The sequence below is a fragment of the Sarcophilus harrisii genome, chromosome 4, assembly GCF_902635505.1.
Source record: "Sarcophilus harrisii chromosome 4, mSarHar1.11, whole genome shotgun sequence".
NCBI classification, from domain to species: domain Eukaryota; kingdom Metazoa; phylum Chordata; class Mammalia; order Dasyuromorphia; family Dasyuridae; genus Sarcophilus; species Sarcophilus harrisii.
Genome location: NC_045429.1, coordinates 26676184 through 26703928, shown reverse-complemented (window position 1 = coordinate 26703928; position 27745 = coordinate 26676184). Strand labels below are relative to the sequence as shown.

Sequence of the window (27745 nt, the reverse complement as noted above, 5' to 3'; positions counted from 1 at the left end):
AAAAAATCTCAAATTATTCCAGAAGAGATCACTTATTCTTTGCTTGAAGACCTCTAAAATATACGGAAGCCCACAGCCTCTTGAGACCAGCCATCCCACCTGTGGGTGGCTCTCACAAAGAGGCTAACCTGGCATTTTAGCAATTTCCACTCCTGGCATCTAGATTCACCTGAAGAACTAAGGAGAAACAGCTCCACTCCTCTCCCCCCCGGCGGCCCATCCAGGATTCGCAGGAGCACTTATATGACTCGCCCTGGATCTTTGCTAGATAATCTCAAGCCAAAGTGACCAGGCCTTTTCCTCACACAGCAAAGAAGCCCTTCCTTTTTTGTTCTTTTCTTCTAAAGCTGAGAAGATTTACATGAAGTAAAGCAGAACAAAAAGGGCAGAACAAAGAAAACAATTTATACAATTCCAATATTGTCAAAGAAATTAATGTGAAAATACTTAAGAACTCTGGTCAGTATAATAACCAATTATACACAATTTTATAGAAAGTGATGATGGGAGGGGCCAAGATGGCAGAGAGTAGACAGGTGTCTACCTGAGCCCTTCTTGGCATCCCTCAGAATCAACACTAGATCAAGCCTCTGAACAGGTTTTGGAGTGACAACCCACAAATATTTGGAATGTAACAATTTTGGAGGAACTTCAGGAAAGATCTACCTTAATAGCCAGAGAGGCCTAGGGCTGAGAAGACTCGGCACTGGAAGACTCTGCTGGGAAGCTCTCAGCCAAAATAGAGCAGCATTGGCTAAAGCCCTGGTCCAGAAGCCAGTGGTCAGCCCACCAGCTGTGAGACTCCAACAACTACAAAAGGCAAATAGTGAGCCCCAGAACCCCAGCATAACAGCCAGGGCTCAGCCAGGCCCACCTAGCACAGTGGGGAAGCCAGCAGCACTGGCCCCCGTGCAGCAAGAAATCCCTGTCACTCTGTAGAAGAAGCTTGGGACCATCTCCCCCATGCCCTAGGAGCACACCTCATCCTTTACAAATAAGCAAAAAACATCAAACCAAACTAAAAATGAAAGAAAAAATAAAAGAAAATATAAAATATCTCATTGGAAAAACAACTGACCTGGAAAATAGATCCAGGAGAGACAATCTAAGAATTATTGGACTACCTGGGGGAAAAAAATTGAAAAAAAGAGGCTAGACAACATTTTTTAAGAAATTATCCAAGAAAACTGCCCTGATATCCTTGAACCAGAGGGTAAAATAGTCAGTGAAAGAATCCATTAATCACATGCTTAAAGAGACTACAAAATGAAAACTTCAAGGAATATTATAGCTAAATTCCAGAATAATCATATCAAGGAGAAAATACTGCAAATAGACAGAAAGAAACAATTCAAGTATCAAGGAACACAATCAGGATTACCCAGGAACTACCAACTTCCACTTTAAGGATCAAAGGGCTTGGAATATGATATCCTGGAGGGCAGCCAAAAATCAACTACCTAACAAAACTAAGCATTGACTTTCAGGGGAAACAATGGACACTAAATGAAATAGGGGATTTTCAATTATTTTTAATGAAAACATCAGAGCTGAACAGAAAATTTTATCTTGAAATACAGAACTCAAGAAAAGCATAAAAAGATAAAAAAAGGAAAAAAAACCTATTTTATAAAGGTTAAAATGTTTATATCCCTATATTGGAAGATGACAAATTTAACTCTTAAGAACTGTATCTTTGTTAAGGGTATACTTACAGGGTGTAGGTATAATTTGACTTTATTGTGATGATATAAAAAAAAGCTAGAAAAAGGATGTATTGGAAGAAGAGGAAAGGGGAGGTAAAATGGGGTAAGTTACATTCATATGAAGAGACAAAAAAAGATCTCTTATATTTGAGGGAAAGAAGGAAAGGGGATGACCATTGTGTGAACCTTAATCTCATCAAATTTGATTCAAAGAAAGTATCATTTTAAATTTGATATAGAAACCTATATCATCCTTTAGAGAAGTAGGAGGTAAAGAGAGAAAGGAAAGGAGGAGGCTAATGGAAGGAAGGATAAAAGTAGAAGGGAAAGGGATCAGAAAGGGGGAGGGGCTGCAAAAGAGGAGGGCAGATTGAGGGAGGTGGTGGTCAGAAGGAAAACACTGGTGAGGAAACGAAAGAGACAAGCATAACTTGGGGAAAATAAGATGGTGGGAAATAAAGAGTTAGTAATTTTAACTGTGAATGTGAATGGGATGAACTCTCCCGTAAAACAGAAGAGGACAGTATTCTGGATTAAAAGCCAGAATCCTACAATATGTTGTTAAAAAGAAACATATTAAAAGCAAAGTGATACATTCAGAGCAAAGGTAAAAAGCTGGAGCAGAAGCAATATGCTTCAGCTGAAATTTAAAAAAAAAAAACAGGGGTATTGATCTTGATCTCAGATCCAGCAAAAGCAAAAATAAATCTAATTAAAACACATAAGGAAGGAAACTACATCTTGCTAAAAGGTACCATAGATAATGAAGTAATATCAATACTAAACAAACATGCACTGAGTGGTAGAGCATCCATATTCCTAGAGAAGAAATAGACAACAAAATTATGCTAGTGAGGGTCTCAACCTCCCTATATCAGAACGAGATAAATCTAATCACAAAATAAACAAGAAAGAAGTTAAGGAGGTAAATAGAATTTAGTAAAGTTAGGTATGATAGACCTTTGGAGAAAACTGAATGAAGATAGAAAGGAATATACTTTTTTTCTCAGCAGTACCTGGAACCTACAAAAAATTAACCATAAAACATAAAGGCATAAAAGACATGAAAACCTCAAAATCAAATGCAGAAAGGCAGAAAAAGTAAATGCATCTTTTTCAGATCATGATACAATAAAAATTACATGTAATAAAGGGCCAGGAAAAACAGACCAAAAATTAATTGAAAACTAAATCTAATCCTAAAGAATGAGAGGGTAAAACAACAAATCATAGAAACAATTGATAATTTCATCCGATAAAAGGACAATAATGAGACAATAATTATGGATGTCGCCAAAACAGTTCTTAGGGGAAATTTTATCTCTCTAGATGCTTATTTGAATAAAATAGAGAAAGAGAATATCAATGAATTGGGCATGCAACTAAAAAAGCTAGAAAAGAAACAAATTAAAACCCTACAAATAAATATCAAATTTGAAATTCTGAAAGCAAAAGAAAAAATAATAAAAATGAAAGTAATAAAACTATTGAATTAATAAACAAAACTAAGAGTTGGTTTTATGGGGGGAAAAAACAAAAAACAGATGAACCACCAGTTAATTTCATTAGAAAAAAGAAAGAAAATTTAATTGCTAGTATCAAAAATGATAAGGGTGAACCTTACACCAATAAAGAGGAAATAAGAGCAATATTAAAAGCTATTTTGCCCAAGTATATGCAAATAAATCTGATAATCTAAGTGAAATGGATGAATATTTACAAAAATATAGATTGCCCAGATTAATAGAGGAAAAAAAATATTTAAATAGTCCCCTTTTAGAAAAAATAAAATGAACAAGCTATCAATCAATTCCCTAAGAAGAAATCTCCAGGGTCAGATAGTTTTACAAATGAATTCTACCAAACATTTAAAGAACAATTAATTCCAAAACAATGCAAACTATTTGGGAAAATAGGTGGAAAAGGAGTCCTATCAATTTCCTTTTATGACGCAGACATGATGCTGATATGTAAACTAGGTAGGGTCAAAACAGAGAAAGAAAATGATAGAACAAATTGCCTAATGAATAATGAAAATCTTAAATATTAGCAAAGCGATTACAACAAGTTATCCCCAGGATAATTCACCATGACCAAGTAGAATTTATACCAGAAATCCAGGGCTGGTTCAGTATTAGGAAAACCATAAGCATAATTGACTATGTCAATAAACAAACTAAACAAAATCATATAATTATCTCAATAGATACAGGAAAAACACTTGACAAAGTCCAACACCCATTTCTATTAAAAATGCTAGATAGTTTTCCTTAAAATAATCAATAGCATCTATCAGAAAACATCAGCAAGTATCATATGTAATGGGAATAAACTAGAACCATTCCCAATAAGAAACAAAGTTGCCCACTATCACCATTACTATTCAATATTGTGTCCGAAATGTTAGCTTTAGCAATAAGAGAAGAAAAAAAGAAATTAAAGGAATTAAGAGTAGATAATGAGGAAACCAAAATATCACTCTTTGCAGATGATATAGTAAACTTAGAGAATCCTAGATAATCAACTAAAAAACTACTAGAAGCAATTAACAACTTTAGCACAGTTGCAGGTACAAAATTACACATAAATCCTCAGCATTTCTATATGTTACCAACAAAGTCCAGCAGCAAGAGACACAAAGAGAAATTCCATTTAAAATAATTGTATATTTATTAACTATGTAAAATATTTGAGTGTCTACCTGCCAATTCACAGTCTTGGCATATGAACATATGAACACAATTACATAATACACAAATAAAGGTAGGTCTAAACAATTGGAAGAATATCAAGTGATCATGGATAGGCCAAGTTAAAAACCTAAATTAATCTATTTATTCAGTTCCATACTAATCAAACTTCCAAGAAATTATTTTACAGAGCTAGAAAAAATAATAACAAAGTTCATCTGGAAGAACAAAAGGTCAAGAATTTCAAAGGAATCAATGAAAAAATACAAATAAAAATGGTTTAGCTGTACCAGACCTAAAACTATATTACAAAGCAGCAATCACCAAAACCATTTGATAGTGATTAAGAAATATAGTAGTTGATCAGTGGAACAAGTTAGGTTCACAAGACATAATAGTCAGTGACTATAGTAATCTAATATTTGATAAACCTAAAGACCCCAGCTTCTGGGATAAGAACTCACTATTTGACAAAAAATGATAGAAAACTGGAAACTAGTATGGCAGAAACTAGGCATTGACCAACACCTAAAGCCCTATACTAAGATAAGGTAAAACTGGGTTCATATTTAGATATAAAGGATGATACTATAAGTAAATTAGGAAAATAAGAGATAGTCAACCTCTCAGATCTGTGGAGAAGGAAGGAATTTATAGGCAAAGAAGAACTAGGGAACATTATGAAATGCAAAATGAATGATTTTGATTATATTAAATAAAAAGATTTTGTGCAAACAAAACCAATGCAGACAAGATTAGAAGGGAATCAGTAAGTTAGGGAAAAAATTTTACATCCAAGGATTCTGATAAAGAGCTCATTTCTAAATATATAGAGAATTGATTCAAATTTATTAGATTACAAGCTATTCTCAGATGAAGAAATTAAAATTATTTATAGTCATATGAAAACTGCTCTAAATCACTATTCATCAGAGAAATGCAAATTAAGACAATTTTGAGGTACCACTACACACCCCTCAGATTAGCTAAGATAACAGGAAAAGATAAATGTTAGAGGAATGTGGGAAACTGGGACATGAATACATTGTTGGTGCAACTGTGTCTGAATAGATCTACCCATTATGAATAGCAATTTGAAACTATGCTCAAAAAGTTATCAAACTGGGCATACCCTTTGATCCAGCAGTATTTCTACGGGGCTTATATCCCAAAGAAATCTTAAAGGTGGGAAAGGGATCCACATGTGCAAAAGTATTTATAGCAGCCCTTTGTGTAGAGGCAAGATACCGGAAACAGAGTGGATGCCCATCATCAGTTTCTTATATCAACAAACAATCAGAAGGATGATTTCAGAAAGGCCTGCAGAGACTTACATGAACTGGTGCTAAGAGAAGTGAATAGAACAAGAAAACATCGTACACAACAAGATTACATGATGATCAACTGTAATGGACATGGCTCTTTTCAACAGTGAGGTGATTCAGGCCAGTTCCAATGGTCTTGTGATGGAGAGAGCAATCTGCACCCAATGAGAGGCCTGTGTGGACTCAGTTTAGATCACAACATAGTGTTTTTACCTTTTTTGTTGTTTGCTTTTTTCCTTTCTTATTTTTTTTCCTTTTTTAATCTTATTTTTCTTGTGCAGTATGATAAATGTAGAAATATATATAGAAGTCTGGGGAAGGGAATAAGGGGAAGGGAGGGAGAAAAATTTGAGAGTACAAGATTTTACAAGGGTGAATATTGAAAACTATCTTTGTATATACTTTGAAAATAAAAAGCTATTTTAAAAAAAGAAAACCTCTAGCTCTAAACTATAAGGTTATGATTTAGTGGAAAATATTTATTATTTTCAAGTACTATCAAGAGGATTGAGAGGTTTTTTTTTAAAAGAACCTAAGATTTAAAGATATCCTTCAAAATATGGATGAAGGAAAGAAGAGTTGAATATTCCATAGAATGAATTACACCTACCACATAAATACATCAATTATCGATTTTTTTTGGAGAAGGGGAAATTAGAAGGAGGGGTTGTGAAAAGGATGAAAGATGCATAAAATAGGAAGAAGTTTATTAAGAAAGAAGAGATAGAGGGGAAAACTAAGCAGAGGGAAGAATTAGTAGAAAGGATTTGCCCTAAAAGAGAAAATGAAAAGGTACCATTAAATAAGGTTTTCATGGCAGACTGGAAGAATATGACTTTGTAAGAAATCAGGGTCTTATGATTGATTTCATTATGTGAAAATGGGCAAAATATGAGACTACTGTCATGTAGAAAAGTTTATATTTCAAAGGAATTTTTTCCACTAGCAGAAGATGAATTTCAAGAGTTCATAAATACCAAGGGTGGTAAGAAGGTCATAAAACAACAAAATAATGTGGCTTGGTAAGAATAAATGATCATAATAAGAAAAAAGTGGGTAAAACCAGGTTTCATGATATAGGACACAAAATGACTACCACAAAACAGCATGGTTTTCATCACATATTGATTTTTCTAAGAGTGAAGGAATATAAATAATGAACATCAGATGGATGAATCCACACACAGAAAGTAGGACAATGCAATACAGACAAATGGAATAACATAGAAATGAAATAGGAGCTAGTATTTGGAATCCCAAAGTTTTATCCCTTAGTAAGTGAAAAGTACATAAACAATGAATGGGTAAATAGAAGGTGATCTGTATTTCCTGCTGCTAGGGGAGGCAAAGGATGGTTTTAATTACTTGAGTTCAGAGATTGTGGGTACAATAGGGCTAAAGCCAATCAGGCATCTACACTAAAGCCAGCATCAGAGTAGTCATTTAAGGGAGTGGAAGGCCACCAGATTATCTGAGGAGGAACAAACTGACCTAGGTCAGAAAAACAGAGGCTATTATACTAATCTGGTCAAAAAAGAGACTGTCTGAAAAAGAAAAAAAAATTGAGAGAGAAATTAGGAGGAAGATAAATTATATTAAAATTTCTTAGAAAAACAAAAGAATGGAGGGGAGGATTCTGGGAAGATGGAAGAGTAAGGTCAGCAAACTTTTTTTGAAGACAGGTGGATTTTATTCTGCTCCAAGTCAAAGTTGCTTTCAAATATTGTATTACTATTTTTATTAACTTCTCTTTGCTTCACTAAAATCTGCATATTTAATAAGACTACTTCAAATTAATAGAATCAAAAGTTGAACTAAGAAAGGTGACATAGTCAACAGGTTTATAGTTCTCAGAATTTGTACTCATCAAGATCAATTATTTAATCTTTGAAATAAATCTTCTCCTCCTATGCATCTTTAAAAATAATGAAACATTCTGAGAAAGTCAGCAGGTATTGATGCAAGAAAAGCAAAGCCTCTTCATACCAAGGACAGGACTGAGTTCATAACTCAGAAGTAGAACAGGGAATGCCTTTATTAATTATTGTACTAGGTGTACAAGGTTAATACATTTCAAACTCTCTAGTTTTCCCCCACAAAAAGAACCAATTTGCATCTCAGGGAGCATAAAGTCAGTATGATCTGACTTTAAAAGCAAAACCTCCTAGGAAAAGGTAAAATAGTAATTATGTCATACAAGTGAAGTGTAGAGGAAGAATAGACACAGAGACATTAAAAGGTGGAGGAGGGCTCATAAGTTTGAAAACCAACTCACATTGGGAATGGGTTAAATAGGCAACATTACATATATACCATGAAGTGTCTAGCACCCTCCAAAATATATAAAGAAATAAGGGAGGAAGAATGGGGGAGAGGGAAACAAAGGGTGAGGGAAGAAGACAAGGGAAAGATCCATTGGTGGGGGTAGGTTAAGTAACAGCAAAGGTTAAGGAGCAGCATTAAAGCAGAAGAACTAGCAGGGCAAACAATATAAGAAGGATCAGGAGAAGAATTTATTAGATAAAAAGTACAGCTAGTAATCATTTATTTTAGACAAAGTAAAACTTAAGGATTCAATCAAGAGAGATAGGTACATTATATGTCAGCCATACTAATATTGTTTTAGATGCATGTTTACATATGGGCAAATGCTGTGTGTGTGTAGATATGTATAAATGTTGCTCTATATTTGGTTGTATACAGATATATGTATATGTGAGTGGGTCTGTGAGTGGGTCTGAATGTAAATGTGTGAATGTGTGTATATGTATATGTGTTTGGAGATGGGGTGTGCAGGGGGCAGGGAAGAGGATTAAGTAGGTGTGTGTATATATATATATATATATATATATATATGTGTGTGTGTGTGTGTGTGTGTGTGTGTATGTATGTATGTATAAAAGCATCTCTCCTTAACTATGGCCTACTTGTGGGAGGAGGGAGGGATGAAAGGAGAAAAAAAGAGTAAGTAAAACAAAGTGCACAAAAGAGAACAGAAGAGAACAAAAGAACAACCTACAAGGAAACAAAGGAAAAATAGGCACTCATAAATATAATTTCTTTTATTATTTAAAAAAACTATTCTCAATAATGAGAAACAAAGAATTCTAAGATCTTTATAAATAACTAACATGATTCTAGAATCTAAACCAAGGCTAATACAGAGTAGAAGAGAATTGTAGCCCAATATTTGTAATATTGATGTAAATATTGTAAATATTTACTATACTATATTGATGTAAATATTGATATAAAAATTTTAAATAAATCCCTAGTAAAAGAATAAACAATGAATTCCCCCCAAAAAATTATTCACTATGACCAAATTGGATTTATACTAAGGATGCTTCAACATTAGGGAAATAATTAATAATTTATTATATTAAAAATAGAAACAACTCAACTAGATGATTATATCAATAGAAACCCAAAAAAAGCCTTTGAGAAAATACAAGTAATTTATGCTAAAAAAAACTTTGAAAAACATAAGTACAGAAAGTCCATTTAAAAATACGATTTAAAAGAATATAAAACTAAAGGCTAATATTATTTGCAGTGGAGAAACAGCATAATATTTTCCAATAAATACAAGCCTAAAGCAAATATGATCCCTCTATACATTAATATTTAACAGTTTTAGAAATGCTACCAATAACAAGACAAGAAAACAAAATTAAAGGCATAAACTGTGGCCAAGAAGAGACAAAATTATCTCTCCTTGAAGATTTATTGAGAAAACTCCAGAGAATCATCACTTAATGGTCTGCCATTTTTCCCATGCCTGGAAGGCCCTCTCTCCTCACTCTACTTGCCACATGAAGCTTCTCCTGCTGTCCATCCTTTCCCCCAGTTCCTCAAAAATGATCTTGTATTTACTGTGCATGTTGTGTCTACACCTATGCACACACATTTTGTCTCCCCTGGCAGTACCTGGGCAGGTGCATTTTCTTTTTTGTTATAGGCCCTTTTACTTCAGGACCTATGGTAAGTAAGATGTCTGATGAGTGACTGGAATATCTGAAGGGTTATTCTAAGGAAAGGAATTTGGGAAGTTAGCCTTGTTCTGTCTGGCTCAGGGATAAAACCGGGAATGGTAGCTGGAAAGGCTGAGCTGAACATCTAGGCCTGAATAGAACAAATTAACGTGCCCCTCCAGTGAGAAGCCCTGAACAACCTCAGAAAGTTTGGGCTCTTCCGTGGTAGCTTCCTGCAGGCAGAATTCTTTTTGGGGGTACAAACTGAATGAGATGGCTGCTAAGAAACCCTCAACCTCTTTAGGACAGAAAGCAGCCAGGCCTGTCTACACTGCAGCTCTATGAAAATATCCCACAATAAAGAGGCTTGGGAAGGAAGAGCAGGTGGCTGGCAAGTTAGACCTAGACTAATGTGGTGGGGCTCACTCTCCTCTGGGGGAACCCTATGGTCCACACAAGAAGACATATGCAAGGGCCCACACCCAGACAGGGGGGATGGGTTTGTTAACTGCATCCCTGCCGAGAATATGCAGATGGAGGACCTCATTCTCAAAGACACTCTCTCCTATGTCTTTTCAGGCAGCTGGGTGGTGCCGTGGGTAGAACGAGAGCCCTAGAATCAAGGAGACCCAAAGAAGGGGATAGCCAAGCCCTTCAGGATCAAGAAAACCCCAGTGCGGTCATGGAGAGTCAGGACCAAGACAGCCGAACAACAACTTGTCCCCATTCTCATTCATTTCTGGGCCCAATGACTGTCTTCCACAGTATTTGACATGGAGCTGACACAAAGAAGGGATGCAGTCTGGGGACCAGACAGGGAGCAAGAAGAAGAGATCTGGAGGAGGGACCACAGCCTTGTGGGGTCTAGACTCCAGACCCTTTACAGAAGGGTCATCGAGTCGGGGAAGGCCCTAAATGCAGCTCAGCTAGGGCCAGGGCTCTCTCTGCTGGAGAACAAGGATGAAGACTGTCAGATACAAAGTGCATGTGGATGCCCATGGGCACCGAAGATGAAGGGAAAGGGAGGGAGGAACAGAACCAATCCACTCAGTGACACTTGGATTTTATATTTCATGAATATTTAATTTGGACCTTGGAGTAAACTGTGACACAAATGATAATGACAATGGCCACTAACATTTATGTAGGATTTTAAGAAGGGCAAAGCATCTTACAGATGCTCTCTCTTTTGATTTTCAAACATGTGGAGGAAGAGAAAGAAGGAAATAAATATTTACCATTGTTCAGTCGTTTCAGTTATGTCTGATTCTTTCTCCAGCTCATTTTACAAATAAGAAAGTGAGACAAACAAGATTAGGGGATTTGCCTACGGGTCACAAAGTTAGTGTATGAGGCCAGATTTGAACTTGCTACCTTTCAGGCCCTGAATATTTATCATACATCTATGATGTACTAGACATTGGGCTAAGAGCTTAAAAAAAATTCTCTTAAAGGAAACCAAGGCAGACAGAGTTAAGTGACTTGCCTAGGGTTACACAGCTGGGATGTTTTTGAGGGCGTCCTCACTCCAGGCCTAGGGGTCTATTTTGAAAAGATAAAATACTTGTTATTTCTTTTGTTGACAATATTTCAAAAACAGGTCGGTTACATGGGCTTATTTTATATAATGAAAAAGATTTTCTGAGGCAGTGCACGCTGAACCCAGAGGCAGAAAGATCTGCATTCTAAACCCTTAATTCTAAACTTACTGTGTGATCCGGGCAAGTCACATAACCTCTGTTTGTCTCATTTTGCTCAATTTTTTAAAAAGTGGGAGGAGTGGGATCATGATAGCACCAACCTCAAATGGTTGTCATGAAAATCAAATGAGACAATGTTTGCAAAAAAATGAATATCACAGCACCTGGCATATAGTAAGCACGATATATATGTATATTCTCTTCCTTTCTCTTTGCTGTTGTTTGCTTAGTTTTTTTTTTTTAAATTAGGTCATTAAGATTTTCTATGAAAACCATCATGTCATCTGTAAAAATTGATCATTTTGTTTCCTTTTTGATTGTGCTTACTCCCTCAATTTCATTTTCCTCATCTTATTCCTATAGCTAGCATTTCAAGCAGCATATTAAACAGTCATCATGACAATGGACATTCTTGTTTTATCACTGAACTTAATGGAAAGTTCTTTAGTTTATCTTTTTTACATATGCTAGCAATTAACTTTAGCTGGATACTACTTACTAAAGAAAGATTCACTTTGTCTTCCAATGTCTTCTACTTTTTAAAAAAGAAATGGATATTGAATCTTATCAAAAAGCTTTTTCCAAAACAATGATATAATTGTATGCTTTTTGTTACTAATACAGTCTACTATCTTAATAATTTTCCTAATGTGCACTAAAGACTATATTCTTAGTACAAATATAATTTGGTTATAGTATTTAATCTTTGTTAATTATGTTTCTCTAATCTTTTCCCTAATATTTAAAAAAAACACTTTGCATTAATGTTCATTAGATATTAACTTCTAAGGCATCTTTTTCTGTTTTAACTCTCCATGGTTTAAATATTATTTTTGTATCAAAGAAGAAATTTGGTAGAATTTCTTTTCCTTTTTTAAAAAATAAAATTAGCCTGCATGGATGCCCATCAATTGGGGAATGGCTGAATCAGTTATGGGATATGAATTTTATGGAATATTATTGTTCTGTAAGAAACAACCAGTAGGATAATTTCAGAGAGGCCTGGAGAGACTTATATGAACTGATGCTTAGTGAAGTGAATAGAACTAAGGGGAACATTACACATAGCAACAAGATTATATAGTGATCAACTGTGATGGATGTGGCTCTTTTCAACAATGAGGTGATTCAGGCTAATTTCAATAGACTTGTGATAGAGAGAGCCATCTGCATCAAGAGAGAGGACTATGAGGACTGAATATGGATCACAACATAGTATTTTCACCTTTTTTATTGTTGTTTGTTTGCTTTTTGCTCTCATTTTTTTTATCTGATTTTTCTTGGGCAGCATGATAAATGTAGCCTACAGAAGGGAATGAGGAGAAGGGAAGGAAAAACATTTGGACTCAAGGTTTTGCAAAGGTGAATGCTGAAAACTATCTTTACATATATTTTGAAAATAAAAAAAGCTATTATTAAAAAAAAACAATCACAGACAAAGCCAACTAGGAAAAAAAATGAAGTAAAATTAGCTAAAGGCTTATATATTTTATTGACCTTTAAAATTTTTTATAATTTTTACTGATTTAATTTTTGCTAGCAATTTCACTAATCTCTTTTTTGACATTTAGAAATTTTATTTGGAGTTTTTAACCAGGATTTTTAAAAAGTTGTTGGCTATCACTTTTTAATTGTACGGCCAATTTCTTGATCTATTCTCTATTTTACTGATAAAAATGTTTTGAGACAAAAATTTTTCCTTAAGAACAATTTTTCCCAAAAATATTAATGTGCTACCTTATTGCTGTTTAAAGAAATAATGTAAGTTTATTTGCTATGTATTTTGACTCAATGAGTCACTAAGTTTAAATTATTTAGTCCTCAATTAATTATAAAGAATTTCTTTATATAGAGTTATGGTCCATAAAAGCTGTATTTAATATTTTTATCTTTGTAAGTTTTAAATGTTCAATTTTTGCAAGAATGTCATGCAGAGTTAAGCAGTGTGTGTATTCTTTTTTATTTCCTTGTAATAATTGTCAAAGTTCTGTCCTACCTAAATTTTCTAAAATTTTATTTCATGCACTTAATATCTTGTCTGGCTTATTTTTCAGTTAGCCCTAACAGGATCTTAAAAGGATATATCAAGATCCCTTACTAGTAAAGTACTAATATCTATTTCTTCCTATAAATCAGTTAACTTTTCCTTTAAGTAGTTAGATGTAATGATATTCACTGCATAAATGTTTATGATAGATAATTCATTTTCTTGTACCTTTCTTCATACAGTTCTTCTGTTTATCTTCTAATAAAGTATATTTTTGCTATTACCTTATCTAAGATCATTATTGCTAAACCCAGATGCTAAATGCCTTCCCCTTTCTCTGTATATTTCTTCTATAATTTAGTTATTTAAAAAGTATCTCATCTATCAGAACAAAGATTCCTAATCTAGAGTCTAGGAATTTGTGTGTGTGGGGGGGGGTTAACATTTTAATAATTTTTCTTCAATACATTTGATTTTCTCTGCACTCTGTGTATCTTATTAATTTTGAAATATTTATTCTGAAAAAAAACCTAAAAGTTTCCCTAAAATGCTAAAGGATCCCATGACACATAAAAAATGGCCTCTGCTTTAATATATTCAAAAGTATACCCTTATAAATACATGAAATAAAGTACACAAAGTATACTAAAATTATATTTTTATATAATATAAAAAGTGAAGATGATTTTATTTATTTTATGGCTTTTATTGTATTCTTTTGGTCTTTTGTAGTCCCAGAACTTACTATAATGATTAGTATATAGTAATTGCTTAATAAATGCTTGTTGATTGCCTTCCTTGGCTTTCTTATATCTATTGAAGCACAAGAGATTTTGCTTCACCCTCTTATTTAACTGCAGGATCTTTACGTTTCAAGTGTATTTCTTTTGAATGGCATACTGCTGGGATCTGCTTTTTTTCCCTCAACAGTATTTTATTTTTCCAACTACATATAATGATAGTTTTCAACATTTATTTTTCTAAGATTTCTGAGTTTCAAATTTTTTCTCCCTCCCTCTCTTACCTTACACCTCTCTACAGCAATCTGATATATATTACACATGTACAATACTATTAAACAAATTTCCATATTTGTCATTTTGTGCAAGAAAAATCAGACTAAAGGGGGGAAAACACAACAAACAAAAAGCAAATAAACAAAAAAGGTGAAAATACCGTGCTTCATTCCCATTCAGTCTCCATAGTTCTCTTTCTGGATGCAGATAGCATTTTCCATCTCAAGTTTTTTGGAATTTTCCTAGATCACCATACTGCTCAGAAGAGCTAACTCTATCATCTTGCTATTATTAAGTACATGTTCTCCTAGTTCTGCTTACTTTACTCAGCATCAGTTTATACAAGTCTTTCCAGGCTTTTCCAAAATTAGCCTGTTCAACATTTCTTATAGAACAATAATACTCTATTACATTCACATACCATAATTTATGGAATCTTTTTACTTCATTCTGCTCTCTTCTTCTGTTTTATGGGTAAATTCATTCCATTCACATTCACAGTTATGACTACTAATTGTATAATTTCCTCCACTCAATTTTTTTATACTTTTCCCTCTGTTATCTGACTTCCTCTTTATAAAGAGCATGGTGAACAAAACAAAGGGTGTACTCAGCACTGGTGCTCAAGATTTAATTCAACCTGCTTCTGTTTTTCTGCCCCTTTTCTCTTTCCCTCCCCTAAAATAGCTATTTATGCTTTTTTTAATACTCTTCTTCAAAATCCACTCTCAATATTAACATTTGTTTTACTTATTAACAATTCCTCCCTCAATCTCTCTTCCTTTATATTCCTTCCCTTATTCTTCTTTTCCATCATCTTTCCCTGCTGAATGAAATATATTCCCTTTATTCCCATCTTACTTCCTGTGCAACCAACTATAATCTCCTTCTTTGATGAGTTCAGATGAAACTGTGGTTTACATTGCATTGAATTCCCAATCCTTATATTTTTGCCCACCTGTATTTTTGATTTCCTTCACAAGCTAATTGTACAATATTTCAGAGTCCGATTCTTTTTGTACAGCCAACATTTTCACTTTCCCCTTTGGCATTAAAAGATGTGGGCAGTTTTCTTTTGTGATTCCTAGTTCTTTTGGTCATGGCTTTCAAATTCTCTCTCTTTTTGATCTGTTTTCCAAGTTAGTTTCTAGTGATATGAAATATCTTAAATGTTCTTATTTTTTAAGGCCTTAGACTCTCTTTTAAAAATTCTTGTTTCATGGAATCATTCATTTCTGATTTTTCCCACTTTAATTTTCAAGGGGTCTGTAGTTTGGGTGATACTTTATATCTTGGGTGAATATATAATACCTTATGCTAGGTATTAATTCTCTAAGTCTTTCTTTCTACACAGTTCAAATTCTTTTTCTAATTCTTTCCTCTAGGATTCTCAGCTAATTTATAAAATAATTTTAAAACCTTTTTTTAGATTCTAGCTTCATGTTTTCCAGGAATTCTAATTAAAGTTGGGTCCTATCTATGATTTTCTTTGATGTCATTCTCACTTTTTTTTTTTTTGGATTTGTGTCTTGAGTGTCCTGTCACCATAATAGTCCTTTATTGTAGATTCTTGTTTGTTTAGGAGTTTTTTGCCTGCTCTATCAAACTTTACTTCTTGACTTTAGATCTTGCACACTTCTAAAGGGATTCTCCAAACTGTGCTCTGGCTTGTTTTTGCCCTATTGGGTCATACTTCAGCTGTCTCTGGGTACTGAGTGCTTTTCTTCTTTAAAGATCTCCTAAAGGCTCAGGCTGGGCACTTGTAAGTTTTTAGTTTGCCAAAGCCGTCTGATCCGGAGTGAAACCCAATCACTGCCTTCTTGGTCAGAACTCTGCGCGAATTTAGGGTACAGTTCTAGACAACACAACTATAGAAATACCCCTGGTTGGAACTGTTGACTGCTGGACCAAACCACTGTGAGCGGGATAGAAGGTTCTACTAGTTCAAAGGAACAGAACCGCAGGCTCACCTTAGGCCTGGCTCCCTGCCTGGGTTATCTGACTGGGCATTGGACACTCCCCAACTCCATTCTGGAGCAAAGCTCTCAATAAGGTCAGCATAATCGTCAGTTCTCACAAACTGAGCAATGGGACAGTTTTGAGATGTGTTTCCAACAATAACTTAACCCTTTTCAGTGGCAGAGCTGGGCTGGTTCTACAGTGGCACTTTCACCCTTAGTCTTTCTCAGATTATGTTTACAAAATGTCTCCTCCAGTAAAACAACAACCACCCAAAAAAAACAGGATAGATCAGAAGAATCTGTTTTCTCCTTTCTTTGTGTCTCTGGCATTTAGCCCAGTGCCTGTCACATAGTAATAGCAGTATTTGATGACTGACTGACAGTAACTTCATTGATATGCTCCACATGCTTTAGGAATAATCTTTCTTAAGCCATGTTAGTCTTCAACTCAAACGTCAGAGAATCCAAATTGTCTTCCAACTGAGCCAAGGTCATACTCCTCTGCTCAGTATTCAAGGTCCTCCACAAGCTAGTGACCCTCAGCCTGTCCACTTCAATTTTGTATATTCTCCTCCCTGTGCTATGCTCCAATCCCATACTGACTACCTTTCTGCACTAAAAAAATGCCATGCCATTTCTCACTTTCAAGCTGTTCCTTACTCTGCCTTTCTTATACCTTCTCCCCCAAATGAATTCCTGCCCATTCATTAGTTTAACTCAAACTTTTTTTTTCTGATCCCTTCCTTAAAATCAACTTTCCTCCACCCCAAAACTCCCACACCCCTTTATTGGCCCTTCTCTAATGCCCTTCCCAGTGATACTGAAGGGGGTTCCACACTGTTGGTGTCTCACTCTCTGATTAGCCTCTGTACCCCATGAGGACAAGGCTCAATTCTACCCTTACACCCCACCCTGCCAAGCCCTGCATGCAGTAGACATTTGAAAAGTCTTTGTGGTATTGTACTGTAAGAGCAGGAGTAAAGCATATGGAAAGATCGTTTCCCAGCAGTTCAAGTACTGTCTCTGAGAGTCCCTGCTATGCATCCCTGGCAGGCTGCTCCAAGTGTCCCAAGCACGCCTGAAGACTTAAGTACTCATCTGCTGCTCTGGTGTAGAAAAATGAGCCACCAGAAGTCCCCAATTCCAATAAAACCTCAGATCCAAACAAAAAAAAAAAAAAGCAAGGCCGACCGGCAGCACTGTCCTGTCAGTGACACCTTATGCTCACAGAGTCACATCAAGGATAATATTGAGAAAATATGTGATTGACACAGGAGGTGAGATGCTCATGTGTCAAAAGCAAGAGACAACAAATAGAGGATTCCTGGGGAGCCAAGTGCTCCCTGGGCCCCCCCTGCAATCGAATGGATCCTTCAGAGAGATCCAGAAGAAAAAGCAAGGATAAGCACAAAGGTGTAGGAAATAGGGATTGGAGGCTGCAAACTCATTTCTCTATCAGGTATCTATTTGTGGGGGAGAGAAAAAGTAAAAGTAACATTTTGTAGTGTTTCCACTAAGCTCTAGACATCACAGAAGCTGCATAACCCCTGGCAGGCACACACCAATGTCTGGCTCCAGGCTCCCAGGCCTCCACAACTGCATCACACCCGGGCCTCCCATTTTGGGCACTTACCCTGATGCCAGAAATCCTTTGCATCATCACTTGGCGGTTTGAATCATGGTGTCCAGACATTTGCTTTGGACCAGGAAACATGAAGTCTCTCGTGTTTTCTTCATATATAGAGAGTGTCTCACCCACTGCAAGGAACAGATTTTAGGACTGAAAACAGATCAAGACATCAATACAGACTCTGGCAATAAGAAGAAAAAACAATGGCATCTTTTACCAACTGTCCTGCCAGATTCCCCCTGTACGTGGCCCACTGAAGCCCACTGTCCCAGGCTGCATAGTGAACTACTTCTGAACTTCCTAAGAAGTTAACTTCTTAAGTTGGAAAGTCCTGAAAGGGTTAGGTATCATTTTTCAGTCATAAAAGTAAATATGACACAGAAGGCAAGAGACACCCAACAAATGTTTGCCTCCAATTCTGTTTTGTTGAAATGTCACTGCATTCTATCCCCTCCTCCGTGCTTCCACTCCAACCCATCCTAGCCTCCTCAGGGCACAGAATGGCCCTGAGATCTCAAAGTGCCAAAAGAACACAAAGGCCTCAAGGACATGAGACTTGGTGACTAGCCACAATCTTGTCACTGGGGGACAGGCGAGAAATGTTCTGAGATTCATCACCAAAGTGTGGTCAGGAGGTAATCCATTTTTTCAGCCATAGTTAAATAAGAAACTATCTACTAATGTGTGAAGGGGATGACAAACTGAGTCAGTTTATGGAAAACCTATGCCAATGAAATCAACTATGGCCTGCTTTCCTATCTCTAAAGTGGGGTTATTTTCACACATTCAAGAAACAATATGGGGTCACAAAAGAATATTTTTAATACAATTTCAGTTTTAGAGGACATGTAAAACCATGAACAAAAACCCCTGAAGATTATGGGTGCACACCTGGAATTTAGGGGAAGGCTGGATGCATTTCTAAGCTTCAGTGGGCTTAAGCTGATTGAATGTCAGCACTAAGTACAGCCCAGATGGTAAAATCTCAGACTGCCTGAGGCTGAATCAGGCAGGTCAGAAAAGTGGAGCAAATTTAAGCATCAACATCTGGATTGGGCCCATGAGAAGCCACTGTGCTTCCAGGTTAGGTAAGGGAGGACCACCTCATCTTAAACCCACAACTTCTGCCAATGGTTCATTTTTCAATAAAGCATGAAGCAGTATTTCCTGTCCTCTGCACAAACATCCAGATACAGAAATAGACATTTGGGAGTTTTAATGGTTTCTACAATACAGCGAAATGTATTAATTAATTGTGGTTACTGTGAATAGTTAATTCAAGTCTCCCTTTTTACAAAGAGTACCTTTTGTTTAAAATGGGGAAAAGGTTAGGAATAAGGAGAGAATGCACTGGCAAGGGCCATGTGGTGAACAGGAGGCTGTATTTTTAGCAACTTCACCAAAAATGGTGAATTTTGGTGGTTTTAATAGTCCAAGATAAAGTCAGTTTATATCATATTTTAAATAATCCCCATTCATCAAAGTGTTTCCTCTCATCTCAGCCAGGCATCTTCTGGGTCTACTTAGCCCTAAACAAAACTATTATTAAAAATCATACATTAAAAACTAGAACAGGCAAATAGAACCTAGTGACTCTATGAGGCTAAGGATGGGGGTGGGCCTGGAGGAGGGGAGATGGAGAAGGTCATTTCATGGTGAACTGGCTCCCCATATATACCCCATAGTGTTTTAGTAGTAGAAGCATTTTCATACCTGGCAGAACAAGTTGTATCAACTCAAACACCGCTGTGTCATCTGCAATGAGAGAAAACATGTGTGATGAGTACAAAGCTAGGTCAGTCCTAAGTCATTTTCTCAGTAGATTGGATTCATCATCATCAAGCTGAAAGGCAAAGGTACATCTCCACATACCAAGAGGTCCCTGGCCTGCCCGCCCTTTCTTATACTTGATGCTTCAAGTATCTGAAAAATTCAGAGAAGGTGGGAAGATTTCTATGAACTGATTCGGAGAGAGCCAACAGAACAACGTGCAGGGTAGCTACAACTTTGTAAAAGACATTAAAGGAAGCCAGAACCCAAGTATGGAATGGCTAAGGAAGTTCCCAGGAAAGGAACAGGGAAACATCTCATCCTTTCCAATAGAGAGGGCAGAAACTGCCAGGACAGAGTGTCACACTAGTGGTATCTTTGCATAACTGCTTTTCTTTGTCAAAAGGGAGTTAGTAGATGTAAAAGACAAAAGAAACGACAATTATTTTATTTTTTTAAATTTATTTTATTTTGAAAAACAATAAGAAAAAATAAAAACAAAAAGGAAATACATAACAAAAGAGAACATTGTCATGTGCCCAACAGAACATCAGTGATGATTCAAAATATATGAATTACCAGTTCAAGAAAGTATACATATATATGTAGAATTGGTTATATTCATGAGTATCTATCTTTTACTTCCTTGTAAATTGTTCTTTTGTTTTCTGCCGTACATCTTTTTAACTTTATTCTTTTTTACCCATCATCTCTCCCACCTCCCTAAAGCAGGCTACAATTTAAAAAGGATATATATACACACACGTTCCCCACTCCTCCCACATACATACATACATACACACATATCTTTCCTATCTCTGCCAACTTAATTCTGCTCTTAACTTGCCTTGCTATTATTACTTAACCTTCTCCCACCCATAGATCCCTCCATTGTCTTCTTCCCACACCTTTTGCTTCTCTATCCACCTATCCCTCCCAACTTATTTCTTTATAGATTTTGGAGGTGCTATACTCTTCATGGTATATATGCAGTGTTACCTATTTAAACCCATTTCTGATGTAAGTAGGTTTTCAGAACTGTAAGTCCTCCTCCCTTTCCTTTGTGTCTATTTCTTTGCCCTTCATTTTTATAACATTAATTATTATTTTTACCTTGCCTCTGCCCCAAACTTTCTTTTCAGCTACCTTATTGTTGATGTCAATCTTAAACATATGGTATACATTTTCCATATAAAAAAAATTTTAAATTTGTCCATGTTAACCTTGAGATTGATCTTTGATACTGGCTCTTGTAGGTTCAATTTTCTATTAAGTTTGGGTTTGGTTGTCAGAAAGTTCTAAAAATCTTCAAGTTCAATGAATGTCCATTTTTTCAGGTTCAATATTGTAGATAATTTTGTTGGATGTGATATTTTTGGTAGCAGGCCTAGTTCTTTTGATTGTCAGTAGATGCGATTTCAGGACTTTCAGTCTTCTGTTGTTACTGCTGATAAGTCTTGTACAATTCTAATTGTAGCTCCAGCACATTTGAATTATTTTTTTTTTTGGTTTATTTGTTTGGTTTTTGCAAAATTTTCTCTTTGATTTAGGGGTTTTGAAATTTGGCAATACTATTCCTACCTGTTTTCCACAAAGGTAGTGATGTGTGAACTTTTTCTATTTCTGCTTTCCCCTAATGTTCTATCACTCCAGGATAATTTTCTAGGATTATTTCTTGCATTGTTGTGTCAGATTCTTTTTTTGATCACAGATTTCAGGCAATCCAATTATTCTTTTATTTTCTCTTCTTGATCTGTTCTCCAGATCTATCACTTTTCTTATAAGATGTTTCACATTCTGTTGTTTTTTCTCATTCTTTATAATCTCTTCTGTTATTTCTTAGTCTCATAACTTCACTGGCTTCCCCTTGACCAATTCCAATTTTTAAAGAGTAATTTTCATCTTTCAGATTCTGAATCTCCTTTTCTAGTTGGTTAACTTTTTTTATAATCTTCTTATTTTTCTTGGACTTTTTTAGTTTTTCCTCAATGTCTCTCATTTGACTTTTGAATTCTTTTTTGAGTTCTTCTATAAATTTTCTCTAGGTAGGGAGTCATTTTATGTTACTCTTTGGGTTGGAAGCTTTTTTTTAACTTCAATGTCCTCCTCTGAATATGAACTCTGGTCTTCCCTGTTACTTCCTTGAAGTTTCTATAGTTTGATTCTTCTTTGTTGGGCCATTTTTTTAAACAAGGGGTATTAGTGTAAGCACCTCTAAATGTCATGTGAAGGGATGGTGCCTCTGGCTTCCCTTCAGCTCTTCCCTCTGACCTGGAACCCCAAACCAAAAGCTCCCTCCTTCTGCAAGTGCCTGCAGCCAGCAGCATCCTTGCTCCTCTGCTTCTATATAGTGCTGGTTCCTTTCACCAGGGCACAGCTGGGCCTGATGATCCTAATCAGCCATAATTCACTCAGTCTTCCTAGATTCTGATCCACACTGTCCTAGAGGTGAAAGTTTCTGGTTCCTTCTGAAGCACCAGCCAAACACAGCTAGCCTCAGGGGTCCCCACTTGCTGTTTCTGCAGCACCATCCTGGAGGGGTTTGTAGTTCACATGGATTAACCCCTGGCCTGGGGTCTTTCTTCAGATCTACTTGGTATATCAGGAGAACCCCTCTTCTGCCAGTCTTTTTTCACCAGTCTTTGTTTACCCTGAGGCACAAATTTGTTCTGTTTGTGGGGAAATCTGAGGAGCTTGAAATTTACCAACCTACTCGCCAACTTCCCAGAATCCTCAATTTTTTTAAAAGGTCGAGGGGAATTGTGTCTGATTGTGGGAATTTATAAATCTTCAAGGAATCTTAGGTCTCATGAAGGATGTATATTATCTCACAGGCAGGAAGCACAGGACACATAAAGAGGGGAATAATCTATTTTCATCAAATTACAAAGGGATTCTACAAGAGAACAGTGATAAGTGAGCCTGGCAAGAGCCTATCTTCCTTGGATTGACTGGATCCTTCCAGAACCTCCATTTTAAAGAGGAAACCCAAGCCAGTGAAGTCTCTCCATCCCTCTCAAGACTGTGCAAACTACTGATTCATGGATACAAAAGTTCCAAAAACATCTGGTTACAAAGCATTAACAAGCAAAATCTCAAAGAGAAATACAGCTTAATCACAAGGTTCAAGTAAGATTCCTAGAAGAAATTAAGCAAAAATTTTAAAAAAAACTTTAAAATGGCTTTATAAATGAAATGAGAGTTTTTATGGGGAAAATGAAAAGAAATGAGTTATGTAAGAAAGAATTGGAAAGAGAATTAATAGCTTGGCACAAGATCTAAAAATCCTTGCCTAAGCAACCAGGAATCTGTAGATACCAGAAACAATGAATTAAAAAATAAAAAGGAACTTACACTCGAGTTGTGCTACTACATCTCCCGGATCTATGGCTTCAGGAAACACCTGGTGAGAAAAGGGGCAGAGAGAGGTCTCCATCAGCCTGCATCAAAGCTGTACACTAGACCTGTGCTACCGGGGACACAAGGAACAGCAAAAGAATCTGCTTTTCTTTTCCTTCAGCCTCACAAAGTCCTTCCTATCTCTTCCAAGAGACCTTCATATCTCGTCTCCATTGTTACTTTTTGTCTCTTCTTCCCCTGGTTGTTGTCAAAGGTACCTGGTTTATGATAAATATTAGTTGCTGTAGGTCTTAGAGTGGTAGATGGAAAGAATGAGCAGAATGCAGCAGCTAATGTTGAGCTTCATAGAATGTTGTCTGGCAATTAGGGACAAGTCAGCTCACCGGAGTAGACAGAACAGAAAAAGTGCCAGAAAATGGGACTTTCTGGGGCACATGGGAATTGATTCTGAACTAAGTCAAGTCACAGAAGTAAAATGACTTTTACTTTTTGTAAAGTACTTTTACAAGTACTTTTTCTGGTAAAGGGTAAGGCTCTTCATATTTTCCCAATGAAGTCAAATGCCTACCCTCTCCACTCTTAGGGAATTCATACCTGTCTTGCCCCTGCCATGCAAACATGGCTTTTACAGAACACACAGGACTGAAATCACAAAGAAGCATACCTTTTCAAACACCATTCTGGCGTTGAAGACCAGTGGAAAAACAGGAGGGACACATTGCGTCTTTTTGTACTGGCCAAAAACACAAACACTGAGATAGACATCCTCCTTGTCTTTCAGCTGCAGACGTGGACAAGATATCTGGGGTGAGGGAGACAATGAACATTCTGATTACATAAAGGTGGCTCATAAAATGAACTCTTACATCCTAGAGGAACCAGAAGAATCCCATTAAGTACAAATAGAAGCAACTTTTAAAAATCAAATGGAGGATGGAGCCAGGATGGCAAAGTAAAAGCAGGGATTCCCTCAAACTCTTCCAAATACCTTTAGATAATGTCTCTAAAGAAAAGTCTCTAAAGATGACTTGGAAGGTTGACAGCAAAGGTCTGTCAAATTAAGGTGAGGTGGGAACTGCAGCAAACTAGGAGTTAGGCTTGGAACCCAGTGATTCCACAGCAGCCACTCCCAGAAGTCTGGGCTCACAGAAATTCAGAAGATTACAGAAGGTTTCTGCCAGCACTGAGGTAGGACTCTGGCTGCCCATTCTCAGCTCCAGGATGCAGTCCTGGCTCACAGTCCCAGGGCCAGGAGGAGCACCAGCCCATGAGAACTCACAGCCACAGTGATGCAGGGGCCCTCCTCACAGTCCAGGTCAGAAGAGAGTGCTTGTGGTCACTCACAGACCAGAGCACAAATTCCCAGAAATATTTCTAAAAAGAGCTGCACCAAACCCCCAAAGCTTAGGACACTGCGTCCTCCATCCTAAAAACAGAACCCTAATTTAACAAAGAGTTACAAGCTGAGTAATAGGCTGGAGAAATGAGCAAACAACAGAAAAAGATTCTGACAGTAGAAAGTAAATATGGTGACAAGGAAGATAAAAACACACACGCAGATGAAGAGAGCAAAGTCAAAGCTCCTACATTCAAAGCTTCCAAGAAAAATAAGATTTGGTCTCAAACAGGAGGCAAAACTGGGAAAGAAAGAAAATGATGCAAAAGGAAACAAAAAAAGCCAGTGAAGAAAAGAAAAGAAAAGTTGCCCAACTGAGGAAAAATTCACTGAGGAAAATAATTTCTTAAAAATTAGAATTGAGGGGCAGCTAGATGGCAAAGTGGATAGAGCATCAGCCCTGAAGTCAGGAAGACTTGAGTTCAAATCTGGTCTCCAACACTTAGTGCTTTCTATCTATGTGACTCTGGGCAAGTCACTTAATCCCAATTGCCTCAGCAAAAAAAAAAAATAGAATTGAGCAAATGGAAGCTAATGACTTTATGAGAAATCAAGAAACTATAAAAACGAAAAGAATGAAAAAATAGAAAATATGAAATATCTCACTGGAAAAACAACTGACCTGGGAAATAGAGATGATTTAGAAATTATTGGACTACCTAAAAGTCATGATTTAAAAAGGCTAAACATCATGTTTCAATAAATTATCAAGAAAATCTGTCTTGATATTCTAGAACCAGAGGGTAAAATAGAAATTGAAAGAATCCATTGATCACCTCCTAAAAAGATCCCAAAAGGAAAACTCCCAAGAATATTTTAACCAAATTCTGGCACTCCCAGGTCAAGGAAAATATATTGCAAGCATCCAGAAACAAACAAGTGAAGTATGGTAGAGCCATGGTAAGGATAACACAAGATTTAGCAGTTTCTACAGTAAAGGATCAGATGGCTTGGAATATGATATTCCAGATGGCAAGGGACAACCAAGGATCACCTATCTAGGGTGAAATGCTTCAGGGGAAAAGGTGGACATTCATTGAAATAGAGGATTTTCAAGCATTTGTAATGAAAAGATCAGATGTTGAATAGAAAATTTGATTTTGAAATACAGAACTCAGTCATAAAGGATTTAATAATGTTAATCTGTTTGCATTCCTAAATGGGAAGATGATACTTGTAACTCATAAGAACTTTCTCATTATTAGGGCAGTTAGAAAGAATGTGTACACATATCATACACACACACACAGACACACACACACACACACACACACAGACACACACACATATATATACACATATGCATAGATACATCAATAGATTAATAGAGGGCATAATTGCGAGTCAAATATAAAGGGATAATATGTTTAAAAAATTAAAGGGTGAGAGAAGAATATACGGAGAAAGGAAAAGGGAGAAATGGCATGGTGTAAATCATCAGCCATAAAGAGGCAAGATAAAGCTTTTACAATAGAGGGGGGGAAAGGAGAGAAGAGGGTGAGAGTGAACCTTACTCTCCTCAGAACTAGCTCAAAGAGAAAATAACATAGATATTTAATATAGATATAGAAATCAATCTTACCATACAAGAAAAAAAAAGAAAAAGAAAATGAGCAAGAAACAAGAAAGAACATTGACACAGAAAGCTACTGTGGTAACAGGCATAGACCAAAACACAAACTTAAAAAGAAAACAAAATGCCCACCTGTGAAACTACAAAGGGGGATATGAGTTGATCTCAGTCCCAAAAAGCCTTCTTAGAAGAGCTCATAAAGGCTGTTAAAAATCAAATAAGAGGAGTAGAAAAAAGATTGAAGGGAAAAAATGAGAAGTATGCTAGAGAGAGTCAACAGATTAGGAAAGGAAAACAATTCTTCAAAAAATACAATTGGTAAAAAAAGTCTACTGAACAAATCAACTCTTAAAAACTACAACTGGCCAAATGCAAAATAATAATAATAATACATTAAAGAAAACAACATGTTTAAAAAGCAGAATTAGTCAAAATGGAAAAAGAGATACAAAAGCTAATTGTAGAAAATCATACATTAAAAACTAGAACTAGGAAAATGGAAGCTATAATTCTATGAGAAATCAAGAATCAGTCAAACAAACTAAAAAGAATGGAAAAAAGGGAGGAAAATTATAAAATACCATATTGGAAAAACAACTGACATGGAAAATAGATCCAAGAGAAAACCATTTTAAAATTATTGCATTACTAATGCCATGACTTAAAAAAAAAGAGCCCGGATAATATTCTTCAAAAGATCATCAAGCACTTGTGTATACACACACACACACACACACAATATAAGAAGAAACAGAAGGCAAAATAGTCATTGAAAGAATCCACTGATCACCTCCAGAAAGAGATCGCAAAAAAAAAAAAAATCTCCAAGAAATATTATTGGAAAAACTCTAGAACAATAATCTCAAGGAAAAAACAATACAAGCTGCCAGAAAAAAATTCAAGGAAGAAGGATAAAGCAACTTCTACAACAAAAGATCAGAGGGCTTGAATTCCAGAATGCAAAGAACTTTGAATTACAACCAACAATCAACTACCCAGCAAGACTGAGTTTCAACTTTCAAGGGAGGAAATGGATCTTCAATGATGTAGGGAACTTTCAATCATTTCTATTGAAAAAAAGAGAACTAAACAGAGAATTTGATCTACAAATACAAAACTCATGAGAAGCATAGAAAGGTAAACAGGAAAGAAGAAACAATATTATTTAAAGATTAAACTGTTTACATTCCTACAAAGGAAAATGTTACTTGTAATTCTTGAGAATGGGATCTTTTATAAGGGTGGATATAAACTGACTCTCATATAATATTAAGGAAAAAGATATTAAAGGGTAGAAAAAGGATTATACTGAGAAAAGATAAAAGGGGAAGTAAAATGGGGTAAAGTAGATCACATGAGAAGACACAAAAGACCTATTACTGTAGGGAGAAAGAAAGGAGGGGGATGAGCATTGTCTGAAGCTTAAATCTCATTAGTTTTGACTCAAAGAGGGAATAGCATATTCACTCAGTTGGATATAGAAATTTATCTTATCCTATAAGAAATTAGAATGGGAAAGAGAAAAGAAAAGGGAGAGCCTGGAAAGAAGGGAGAGCAGAAACACAAAAAGAAAGGGGGAAAAGAAGAGAGGAGGATTGGAAAGAAGAGCAGGTTAAGAGAGGGATTGGTCAGAAACAAAACACTAAGGAGACAGAAT

At 36.0% G+C, this 27745-nt stretch overlaps 1 protein-coding gene across 2 annotated transcripts in view; it reads right to left on the bottom strand.

Moving 5' to 3' along the window:
* Positions 1-27745, bottom strand: part of SPATA6 (spermatogenesis associated 6) — a 122029-nt gene that overhangs the window by 76792 nt on the left and 17492 nt on the right. For both annotated transcript variants that reach the window (XM_031969155.1, XM_031969156.1), the window contains exons 2-5: positions 23784-23921; positions 23114-23162; positions 19703-19744; positions 17993-18117 (exon numbers count right to left, since the gene is read on the bottom strand). In XM_031969155.1, the coding sequence (XP_031825015.1) occupies positions 17993-18117; positions 19703-19744; positions 23114-23162; positions 23784-23921 (354 nt within the window). The remainder of the gene's footprint in view (positions 1-17992; positions 18118-19702; positions 19745-23113; positions 23163-23783; positions 23922-27745) is intronic.